Raw genomic sequence first — 12,766 nt, 5'->3', positions numbered from 1 at the left:
TGGTGAAAAGATTCCCTATTTAATAAATAGAGTTGGGTTAAACTGACTAGCCATACCCAGAAAACTGAAACTGGACCCCTTCCTTACACCTTATACAAAAATCAACTCAAGATGGATCAAAGACTTAAATGTAAGACCTAGAACCATAAAAATAGTAGAAGAAAACCTGGGCAATACCATTCAGGACACAGGCATGGGCAAAGACTTCATGTCTAAAACACCTAATTAAACTAAAGAGCTTCTGCACAGCAAAAGAAGCTATCATCAGAGTGAACAGGCAACCTACAGAATGGGAGACAATTTTTGCAATCTAGCCATCTGACAAAGGGCTAATACCCAGAATCTACAAAGAACTTAAACAAATTTACAACAAGAAACCCCATCAAAAAGTAGGCAAAGGATATGAACAGGCACTTCTCAAAAGAAGACATTTATGCAGCCAACAGACATATGAAAAAATGCTCATCATCACTGGTCATTAGAGAAATGCAAATCAAAACCACAATGAGGTACCATCTTATGCCAGTTAGAATGGCGATCATTAAAAAGTCAGGAAACAATAGATGCTGGAGAGGATGTGGAAAAATAGGGACGCTTTTACACTGTTGGGAGTGTAAATTAGTTCAACCATTGTGGAAGACAGTGTGGCGATTCCTTAAGAATCTAGAACTAGAAATACCATTTGACCCAGCAATCCCATTACTGGGTATATACCTAAAGGATTATAAATCATTCTACTACAAAGACACATGCACACGTATGTTTATTGCAGCACTATTCACAATAGCAAAGACTTGGAACCAACCCAAATGTCCATCAATAATAGACTAGATAAAGCAAATGTGGCACATATACAGCACGGAATACTATGCAACCATAAAAAAGGATGAGTTCAAGTCCTTTGCAGGGACATAGATGAAGCTGGAAACCATCATTCTCAACAAACTGTCACAGGAACAGAAAACTGAACACCGCATGTTCTCACTCATAAGTGGGAGTTGAACAATAAGAACACATGGACATATGGAGGGGAAACTCACACCAGGGCCTGTCGGGGGGTGGGAGGCTAGGAGGGATGACAGTAGGAGAAATACCTAATGTAGGTGACAGGTTGATGGGTGCAACAAGCCACCATGGCATGTGTATACCTATGTAACAAAAACTGCATATTCTGCACATGTACCCCAGAACTTAAAGTATAATTTAAAAAAAGAAAAAAAAAGATGTACGTTGGGAGGCTGAGGTGGACAAATCACTTGAGCTCAAGAGTTCACGACCAGCCTGACCAACATGGTGAAACACCATCTCTACTAAAAATAGAAAAATTAGCCGGGTGTGGTGGTGGGTGCTTATAATCCCAGCTACTTGGGAGGCTGAGGCAGGAGAATCACTTGAGTTCAGGAGACAGAGGATGCAGTGAGCCGAGATCACGCATCACTGTACTCCAGCCTGGGTGACAAGGCAACTCCATCTCAAAACAAAAACAAAAAGTACATATGGCAAACAGGTATACAAAAAGGTACTCAACATCACTGATCAACAGAAAAATGCAAGTCAAAACTACATTGAGATATCTCATCCCGGTAAAAATGGCTTTAATCCAAAAGACAGACAATAACAAATGCTGGCAAGGATGTGGAGAAAAGGGAACCCTCGAATACTGTTGGTGGGAATGTAAATTAGTACAACCTGTATGGAGAACAGTTTGAAGGTTCCTCAAAAACTAAAATAGAGCTACCTACCATATTATTCAGGAATCCCATTCCTAAGTACACACCCAAAAGAAAAAAAATCAGTATACTGAAGAAAGATCTGAACTCCAACGTTTATCTTCTGCACTATTCACAACAGTCATGATTTGGGAGCAACCTAAGTGTCCATCAACAGAAGAATGGATAAAGAAAATGTACATATACACAATGAAGTATTATTAATATTTAGCCACAAAAAAAATGATATTCAGTCATTTGCAACAACATGAATGGGAGTGGAGGTCATTATGTTAAGTGAAATAAGCCAAGCAAAGAAAGGCAAACTTCAGATGTTCTCACTTATTTGTGGGAGCTAAAAATGAAAACAATTGAATTCATGGACATACAGAGTAGAAAGAAGGTTACCAGAGCTTGGCAAGGGTGGTTAGGGGGTGGGGGAGAGTGGCAATAGTTAATGGGTATGAAAAAATAGAAAGAATGAGTAAGACCTAGTATTTGCTAGCACAACAGGGTGAATATAGTTAAAAATAATTTAATTGTACATTTTAAAATAACTAGCAGTATAATTGGTTTGTAACACAAAGGACAAATGTTTGACAGGATGGATAGCCCATTTACCCTGATGTGGTTTTTCCACATTGCATGTCTGTATCAAAATATCTCACGTAACCCATAAAAATACACACCTACTATGTGCCCACAAAAATTAAAAAAATAATTTTTTATAAAATGAATCCCACATTGATATATGTGTATTAGGAAAATATTTTTATCAAGAAAATATGAACTCTGAAACTCTAGCCCTCTGACTAAATACAAGGCAGATTATCTATCCTTGGAAAGTTTGATAACCTTAGATTAATATGAAATAAATAGGATTAAGAAATCCATCACATTTACATGATATTTATACACTATTGCCTATCTTAGATTATAAACCATGGCATGCAATGGTCAAGTCTTCTTACTGTTCTTGCAAGTTTTCCTTTGATTCTTCTTCCTAGGATTCAAATATACCCCAAAGCACAACTTTTATCTGAATAAAATGTGGTCCCACAACTTTAAATAAGTTCAAAAATATAAATATAAATGAATATAAATATTAATTGATATCACATTGAGGCATAATAGAACACAATAAAAAAGATAACAATTGTGGGTAGGGAGAAAAGAGAAAACCAAGTCATCAGAAATTCAGGTCTTTTTTCCAACACAAAACAGAAGTAATCAACTGCTATCTGTATTTAACTGTGAACATCTCATTATAAACCAAAAAAGTATGTCTCCTGATGTCACCGGATGTGGTACTCCCTGAAGCACTTGGCATGGACACCCTTCTGGCACTTCTCGCACCGGGTGTTGGTCTGTGAGTGGCAGAGGGCACATCGGGTCCTCTTGTCCTGGTGGATAATCCAGTGTCCAACCATATCAAAGCGGCTCTCAGTCTCCAACCGCCTGCTTCGCCTTCCTTGAGAGGTCGTGTCAGCATTGCTCTCCAGGTACACACAGGCGACGTATCTCCGGAAGGCAAGGAGGTCCACCTGGGCATCCTGGCAGCAGATCCTGTGCAGCTGCCATGCATTGTTGAGGGCAGCATCAATGACATAGCCAATAAAGCTTGAGTACCACTTCATGCCTCGGATCTTCACCTTGTACTTGGCAATATTCTGGTCCATCCTACCAACACCGCCCACCTTCTCCTGATACAGCTTCACCAGTGATGGCTGGTGGACCTGAGTCCGCGTTTTAGTTGCTCCAGAGTGACGACTGGTCAGCCTCACTGGCTCTATGCCCACGGCATTGGAGCAGATGTTGACCACGCTGCTATCGTGCCAGCGGCACACGATGATCTCCTCACTCTCATCGACTTTGTAATCAAATGAACCCCTCTTCATTTTTTTCAGTTCTTTGGGGTCTTTTAGGGGACATCGCTCAGTCCTGTACTCACGAACAGTTCCTGTGGCCTTCACCCCCTTTTTCCTCAAAATGGACATCAGTTTAACACTTGTAAAAACCTTGTCAAAAAATATGTGATATGGCAGAAAACCACGCTCCTGAAGCGCATCCACAAACTTTATTACCATACTGCCTCCTAGATCCAGGCTCCTGTCGGGCTTGGTAAAAAGTGTGCCCTGTGAGGGCTCGAACCACACCAAGTAGCCTCTGCTGGTTGTCCCACACCAAATCTTGTAGCCAAGTCGCACAGGCTTCCCCCTGTGCAGCTGCTTGGACCCCCGGTGCCCAAAGTACTCACACATAGACTCGCCAAAGCTGTAGAACTCTTCCAAGGGTGCGTGCTTCTGGAAATTGCAGTTCATCCGGATGATAAGAGGTCTGACCTTGGCAAACCTATCACCTGCATCAAGTTCGTTGTTATCTGCAAAATGTAAGTATGAGAAGATTAGTTCGAATCTGTCCCTTCTAATTGCATCGGCCACAAGATGATGATGTGAGTCAGGAGAGGTTTCCCAGAACATCCTTCTCCTTGGGTAAGAGATGTACCCACTTAAAATCAAAATGCCTAAAACACACTTCAATTCCTGAGCCGTAAGACTCAGATTGACATTTTTCTGCCAAGCATAACGATTGGTTTCATTAACAATGAAATTAATTGTTCCTTCATAAAAAAACAACTCAAAAAGGCCCACAGGACTCAGCTCTTGGCTTTTCAGATCCTCAATATGAGGATCTGATGCCGTCCAACTGCCAAAGTCTGGACGAATATCTCTTTTTGTCCAAATGCGCTGAGGTTTCACAACTGCTTTCTGCCTCTTCTTGGCCGGCTGCAGCTCCAGGTCGTCATTATCCTCGCCGGTGCCAGAGTCCTCACACAGGACTGAAGCATGCAGCACACTGCCAGGCAGGTGAGCACCTCGCTGGCCGTCTTCATCACCTGAGTCCTCATCAGTGAATTCCCCCGCAGCATTGTCGGGAGGTGCAATGAAAATCTCTTCCCTGTTGCTGTTGGACTCTTCCTCTTCCATAGCATTCAGAACCTCGAGCAGCTTTGCAGACTTCACCTTTGAGTGGATACCTCTCCCAGCAATGACATCTCTGTTACGACAGGAAACAGAATCAGGAAGAGGCCACGCCAGAAAGCCAATGCTTCAGCAGAAAAGAGGAGGATGCTCTCTCTCTATAAAACACTTTCATTTGATTGGCTTCACAGATCTGGCACCACAAGGCACAGCATTCAGTAAGTAAATTTTCCAGCTAAACACAGATTCTGCTTTTTGTTATTTTTTTTGAAACGGTGTCATACTCTGTCACTCAGGCTGGAGTGCAGGAGTGCGATCTCAACTCACTGCAACCTCCACCTCCCAGGTTCAAGCGATTCTCCTGCCTCAGCCTCCCGAGTACCTGGGACTATAGGTGCACGCCACCACACCACGCTAACTTTTTTTCTTTTTAGTAGAGATGGGGTTTCACCATGTTAGTCAGGATGGTCTTGATCTCCTGACCTCGTGATCCGCCCGCCTCAGTCTCCCAAAGTGCTGGGATTACAGGTGTGAGCCATGGCACCCAGCCCACAGATGATGCTTTTAAGTGCAGAAGTATTTTGACAATGGGAGACAGAATAAAGAGGTCTTACCTACTTACTTTCCTTCTTAAATGATGTGTTCTAAAACAGAGGATCCTCTTTAGTGATGAATCCAGATGCTGCTGTCATCACCCCAGATAACAGAAACTGGCAACAGGGAGCCCTGGTCAGCTGGAGTGACACCCACTCCTGTCCCCTCAGACTCAAAAGCCCTAGGAGCTCTGCAATTACATTTGTCTTACTATACCTTCCCTCTCTTATTGACAAATGGAAGTTTCCCTCATTCCCCAAATTCTCAAACTCTCCCTACTTGAACTCTCACTACCCAAATTCAAGAACTGAGCAGATGTGGATTTTCAGATAGCTCCCTTGTGGCTATCCTACTGTATGCTAACTGCAATTCAGAAGCCAAATCAATTTGGAAAACATGGAAACTCCGGATACTCTCTGGCCCTGTGGACACAGGAACCAAATGGATGGTGAGTGATATAGGTGCTCCTCGACTTACAATCAGGTTACATCCCAATAAACCCCTCATGAGTTAAAAACGTCATAAGTCGAAAATGCATTTAATACACCTAACCTACCAAACATCGTAGCTTAGCCTAGCTTACCTTAAACATGCTCAGAACCCTATAGTTGGGAAAAAAAGTCATCTAACACAAAGCCTATTTTATAATTAAGTATTAAATAGCTCATATAATTTATTGACTACTGGACTGAAAGTGAAAAACAGAGTGACTGTATGGATACTCAAAGTACAGTTCCTACAGAATGTATCTGGCTTTTACACCATCTTACGTTGAACCATGCTAAGTGGGAGACTCTCTGTACTTGCATTTGAGCACAGACAGTAAGCAGGTGCTGCTCAGGGACAATGCAACAAAGGGGTAGAGCCGGGGGTGCTATTTTGGACAGAATGGTGAGAGAAGGCTCACAGGGTGGGACGCCTGAAGGAGATGAGAGAATGAGCCCTGCACACAGCTGGAGACAAGATGTCCCAGGCAGACAGAAAGAACCACAGGCACATGGCCCTGACACTGAAGGGATTCGACATCTGCAGAACGGCAAGGAGGTCAGCGAGGCTGCAGGTGCAATGAGGACAAGAGAGCAGAGCAGAGCCAGAGAGAACTAGCCGCACAGGACTCCACAGGCCCTGGCCAGGACTTCCAGTGTTCAGCTACCATAGGTAGCCCCAAGGGTGGGGGTAAACCATGGAACAGGGCAGTGAGGAGTCACATCTAGGCTGTAAACACATCGCCCTGGCTGTGAGAATGGACTCAGCAGGGAGGGTAGGCACAGAGGTCCCTGCAGCTTCCCTGTGCCCCTTTGCAGACCCCAACCTCCACGTGAGGACCCTCCATCCCAAAGGAAGGCAACAGGATTTACCACAGAGGCGACATCAGCGCAGACCTGCCCGTGGACTCTGGAGTTCAGGCTGCATTAGAAATTCACTCTAACCTCACTGCCTGGAGACTGACTGTCAGCCGCCATGCTCACCTCCACGAGGTGAGGTATTCACTCATTCCCCCTCTGCATGGGCCAGGACAAGAGACCAGTTTGAAGGGAAAGGAAATTCAAAGCCCATCTCATGGGCCTTGGAGTAAGGTTCTCAGGGGACAGCAGCCATCTTCACACTCTCCTGACCTGGCCTCACCCAGTTCACAGGGGTAGATCCAGGGCTGCAAGCTCAAGGTCTCTACCAGTTTTGACTGCCCAAGCTCCTCCTCACCCCCAAACCCTCAAACAACTTCTGCACATGACTGTTCAAACCCCAGGCATGAGAAAGCCTGCAGGGACTGAGGTGGCCCCAGGAGTAACCATCTGGTGTCTTTATCTTGAAAGATGAGGAAAGTGAAGTCATGGTTTTCTATCGAGTGTACACATTAGTGCTACATGACCACACCCATACCACACAACCATCGGCCTTTTCCCATTTTCCCCATTCTTCTCCCATCTCCTCTCCCTTCTACCTTTATACTTCCTGGACACCAACTGTTATACTGAGGCCGAGAGCTAAAAATGTCATGGACTTGGCCTTTCAAAAACATAGGGGAATAAATTCTTCAATAAAACATTTGATCAAACAGCACTCCTACCTGGATGTTGAAGCCATGATGAACTGGGAAGAGGAAGCTGTCTTTACTCACAGAGTCTAAGAACCTGTAAGACAAGAAAGGTCAATTTAAAAAAATTGTATCTTAAGAAGCAAGGCAACAGGATCTTTTCTACCATTTAAGGGAAAAATATCTCTGACTTAAAATTCACTACCTTAACAGTGTGTGGGTCGACTCGTTATTCAGAGGGAAAAAGAACAAATCCTTCATCTCAAAACTCACACCAAAATACATTCTAAACTAGATGACATTTGGGGCTACATGAGTCTTTGCTTGTGGGGTGGCAGAGGGCCTTCCACTGCATTCTAGGATGTTTATGGCATCCCTGGCTTCTACTAATAGATGCCAGTAGAACATCCCGCTGCACTGTCCATAACAGCTAAACATCAGAAAAACCTAAAAGACTACCAACTGGGAAATGAATATAATTATATTATATAGAAGTTTAAACAAATGAACAACCAAGAAAGCATAAGGATCCTGAAAACAACACTTAATGAAACAAAGCTGCAGAGAGAAAGTGTAGAACACCACTTACGTAACTACAAATACCCACAAGAAATTCCCTGTGTTGTCAACAGATACTATGTGCAGGATAGGAGTATAAAACCAGAACTGGAAAGCTACATGCTAGCTCTTCACAGAAGGGGGTACCCACAGGGGAGGGAGGGAAACTGGAGTGAGGAAGTGGAAGATGGGATGGGGTCGCGGGGAGAGAAAGGCCCACCAGATCTGTTAGTTCTTTTTACACAATCTGAGTGCTCACTTCGGCAGCACATGTACTAAAACTGGACCAATACCGAGATTAGCATAGCCTGTCCACAAAGATGACATGAAAATTCGTAAGTGCTCCATATTAAAAAAAAAATCTGAATCAAATATGGCAAAATGTGTTAATATGTGTTAAATCTGGGAGGTGGGGACATGGATATTGATATATTTTTCTCTGTATTTTCTGTATGTTTGAAATATTTTGGAGTAAAGACATTAGAAACCCTTTTAGCAAGTGAGCATTTAAGTGTGGAGTACTGTTTTAAGCATTTTTACTGATGTCAATGCATTTAATTCCCTTCATAACTTCTTGAGGTTGTAATAACCCCCATTTAACCATTGAGGAAACTGAGGCCTGGAAAGAAGTGACTTGCCTAGCGATGCAGAACAAAATCACGACAGATTTGGCAAGTGTTAGTGTCCAAGGGCATCTACTTAGTTTTCCAGGAGATTAGACAGTCACGCTTGAAACATTTAATGGAAAACCAGTCACCCTGACCCTGTCAACAAACTGATAAAATGCAGTAATACTGGGGGGAAATGCAAACCGAAGTCAGGAGGCATCCCTGTTTATCCAGAGCTCACAGAAATTAATTATAGGAGTAGGGGATTTGCATTTGCACACAATGATGATGTGAGTTCCACAAGGATTCAGGCTATGGAAATATCTCAGCACCACAGGGACCCCATGCCAGTATTTTCAAAATGGTGTGACTGCCGGCAAACCACCTGGACAGCTGATTCAAGTTAACTTCTCATTTTAAGATGTTAACCTTTCTATGCATTTTAATGTGTCTGGACAACTCACTCTGGGCCACTTTTACAACAGCAAGAATAGACCAACAACCCCACTCTGCACGTCTCCAACAGCTCTCCCGCCTGGCGTCATATCCTTCTCGGTCTCCCTGCAGACCCAGAACAGCGGTGGTTAGCGGAGGGAGGAAGCAGAGCACCCAGAAGGTGCTTTAAAATTTGTTGGGGGAGAAGGTTGGTTGTCACAATGGCAGAAGGGGTGGAAAGGGTTACAGCGATCCCACACGTGTGGGTCAGTCCCACAACCACACCTGTCTCATACCCTCACAACTTCCATCTGTCCTGCCAAAACCTATGTGCAATGATTTAACTTGGGCTTAGAACCAAACTCAGATTTACATAAATATAAAACACCTTTTGCACAATTTTAATATAGTATAGTAAACATACTAATAGTAGAGAAAACGAAGATCTTTTTATCAGAACTTTACCAACGCCTGTTGACCATTTTGAAAAATTACGTCACCAATAGTATCAGTCTTTGTGACACAAGTCATCATCAATGCAACACACATAGGTCCTTTTGTACCTGCAGTCATCGCATTCACGGTGGCTTGACATATGCATATGTAACCCTTCCATAAAAATGCCAAATACAAAGAACAAGTGTCAGCACTATTCAGGTGAATGTGGCCTTACTTGTCTAAAATTCATTTTAATTCCTACCTCACCCCCACCAAATGAAGCCCCACCTGGCCCTGAAGTCAGCTCAGTCACACTGCTTCTGACCAGTTCTCGATAACTCAGCCAAGGCTCCCTTTGTCAGCTACTCAGAGCACGCCCTTCACAAACCAGTCTCCTTTTATTGTTTGTGAGACCATTTCATGAATACTATCTGCTCTAGTCTCGGTCTGATCTCCACTATATATCCAAAGCACACTCAGGGAGGCTGAGCCTGATCACAACTGTATATACAACACTTACATAGTAGCTGGGTGTGATCTACATTATACATACACACAGTGCTTGCTTACAGGGTCCAGCGGACACAAGAGCTGGGCCAGTACCGTCAGGAGAGGACTTGAGAATTTTTTTTTCCTATGAGAATCCAAAGGCCTCTCCTGAAGGCTAAAATAAAACCTTCAGCATCATCTTCCTAATCTTCCCCAGGTCTGCTTCCTAATTTTCTCTAACATATTAGACACAACAGGTCTCTGCCCCCTCTGCTATCCCCTAGCTGAGACCGTTTCAGGCAGGTACCACCAAAGGGTCACTTGCCCCTATCCTTAAGACTCAACTACAGAGCCCAGGGCCTTGAATGCAAAAATACTCAGTAAAGTAGCTCCTCGAGTCCATTTCCTCCCATAACAGGGACAGAGCAGGGGAACATTAATGCCTCCAGCCTTTTCTCCTCCATCCACCAGCTCAGTGGGCTGTTCTCAGGGGCCAACCAACAGCTCCCAAACCACAAGGCACATAGACAGTGATAAAGTGAAAATGCTATGTGGCCAGGAAAAAGAGTGTTAGGAGTTGTTTAGTACCCTACACGCAAACCATGGCCCAAATGACCCCATCATCAACTGGTTGTCCTGGTCACCTGAAAATACAATTTCAATGTTGTGTGGCCAGAGCCCTTACCAAAGGACTAATCCCACAGACTCCCCATGCTATCTCAGGCAGCTTTTAAGCCCAGTCTCTCCAATGAACTTCTACCCTGCCAGTCTGCCAGGAAGCTCACTGAACTGTCTACCTACAAACCCATAAAAGCAAACCACACTCAGCAAATTCTGACTCCGTCTGCCCCTTTGCAGCCAATTCTAAGAGTTATGCATGCACATACATACAATCAATCTTGCCCCAACACACCTCCTATGCCCCCTTAGCGCTCCAGAAAGGATGACAAATATTTTTTCCTCTTGATGTTATTCTACCTTCCTCTCCCCAACTACCCAATTTCTAGTCTCTGTAGGTTCACTCTCAAGCTTTTGTGGTCAGGCAGTAACCGTGGCTGGCACGTCCTGGGGGGTGGATCCTGGCCTGGGTTCTGCAGACACAGAAGATAAGAGAACATGTAACTCCTGCAATCAGTGACCTCCACTCCTACGGGCCCCTCGATTCTGCCTCAAGGTGGCTCTCAGCAGTAAGGGGAAGTAGGAAAGACACCCATCAAATGAGACGCCTAAATTCCATTTCCAGAAGTATGGCAGACCACAGACCCCAAAAAAACTCTCCTGATGAAAACTTAAAAGAGCTGGATAAAATTTTAAGTGCTGCATTGACCTGACAAGAAAATATGGAATCTCACTGGGTCAAAAAACAAAATCAATCTGGGAGCCCTAAGGAGCAAGGGAGTCTTCAGTTAGCTTTCACTCTGAGGCATTCTCATGAATTGTGGTGACATTAATCCTCCTATTCTGAACTATATGGAGTATAAAAACTAGAGGAAACTAAAGGCAGGCCAGCACAAAGGGCTAGGAAAATAGGCCTGCACAAAGGGCCTACCAAAGGGCTGCACCCAAGAGACAAGGACAAACGAAAAGTAACCCAACTCTGAAGAAGAGACCAGAAAATAAACATGCTTAACCATACCACTGGATAAAAGTCAGGGGGGTAGTGTCTCCGAAGAATCTGTAACTATGAAGGTTTACGAGGCCAACTGATACTGCTTAATGGGCTCAATAACCTCAAGCAAAAATTTTAACCCAAAGTCCCCTTCATTAGCAGTGCTTCCCCAGGAATAGTGAAAACAGATAAAACCTCTCTGGAGGAATATATCCCCAACAAAAACATTGAAGAGCTCCACTGATAACAGTTCCAAAGATGAATTCACATTATGGAAAAAAAAAAGTCATAAAGTAAACAAGGAAATAAAACAGTAAACAAGGAAATAAAGCACCATGAATGGGAGTCAGCAGAAACAGTGGACAGCATAATCAGACCCACGGACTATAAATGTCATAATTATCATAGAATACAAAATATATATGTTTAATATATTCTAAGAAACAATATGAACAAGAAACATAAAATCTGAAACGAAAAAAAAAGGTCAAGCACACTTAAAAAGAACCAAATACAACAAATAAGAATAAAAACTAAACTACCTAAGAAAAGTTTTAAAAGTCATACTTATAAGGGAAATACAAATCAAAACCATGAGATATCACATTACACCCATTACGCTGGACACTATCAAGAAAACAGAGAATGGTATCAGCAAGGATGTAGAAAAATTAGAACCTTTGGGCCAGATGTGGTGGCTCACGCCTGTAATCCCAGCACTTCGGGAGGCTGAGGCGGGCAGATCAGGAGGTCAGGAGCTCGAGACCATCCTGGCTAACACAGTGAAACCCCGTCTCTACTAAAAATACAAACAATTAGCCAGACATTGTGGGCAGGCGCCTGTAGTCCCAGCTACTCGGGAGGCTGAGGCAGGAGAATGGCGTAAACCCGGGAGGCGGAGCTTGCAGTGAGCCGAGATCGCGCCACTCACTCCAGCCTGGGTGACAGAGCGAGACTCCACCTCAAAAAAACAAAAAAACAGAAAAATTAGAACCTTTGTACACTGTTGATAGCATTTAAAAATAATGCACCCACTATGGAAAAAGTGTGGTAATTTCTACATTTTCTTTTAAACATTTTTTTTCTTTTTTCATATTTAAAAAAAACCACAATTTTTTTTTTTTTTTTTTTTTTTTTTTTTTTTTTTTTTAAGACAGGGTCTCACTCTGTTGACCAGCCTGGAATACGGTGGGACAATTGATTTAAGAGTTAAAAATAAATTACTCAAGCAGTTAGTGAGGGTACAGAAGTCCTCAGTAAGGTTTTTCTTTTAATAAAAAGCAGCTCCCAAATCCTTTCTTTTCTAACAA

At 43.2% G+C, this 12,766-nt stretch overlaps 1 protein-coding gene and 1 non-coding gene across 2 annotated transcripts; one reads left to right on the top strand and one right to left on the bottom strand.

Annotated features, from left to right (window-relative positions):
• Positions 1–2,228: 2,228 nt before the first annotated feature.
• On the bottom strand, positions 2,229–7,419 carry PGBD2 (piggyBac transposable element derived 2). Its single transcript, XM_050771705.1, has 2 exons — positions 7,353–7,419; positions 2,229–4,766 (listed from the first exon to the last, which is right to left on the bottom strand). Exons 1-2 carry the CDS (start codon positions 7,367–7,369, stop codon positions 3,005–3,007), a joined length of 1,779 nt encoding a protein of 592 aa, XP_050627662.1. The 5' UTR covers positions 7,370–7,419; the 3' UTR covers positions 2,229–3,004.
• Positions 7,420–8,128: 709 nt separating this feature from the next.
• Positions 8,129–8,231, top strand: LOC126944909 (U6 spliceosomal RNA). Its single transcript, XR_007722222.1, has one exon. It is a non-coding gene; the product is annotated as a U6 spliceosomal RNA (small nuclear RNA).
• The last annotated feature ends 4,535 nt before the right edge of the window (positions 8,232–12,766 follow it).

The sequence above is a fragment of the Macaca thibetana genome, chromosome 1, assembly GCF_024542745.1.
Source record: "Macaca thibetana thibetana isolate TM-01 chromosome 1, ASM2454274v1, whole genome shotgun sequence".
In the NCBI taxonomy this organism is placed as follows: Eukaryota; Metazoa; Chordata; class Mammalia; order Primates; family Cercopithecidae; genus Macaca; species Macaca thibetana.
Note: the sequence above shows the minus strand (reverse complement) of the source record. Positions and strands in the feature narration are given on the sequence as shown.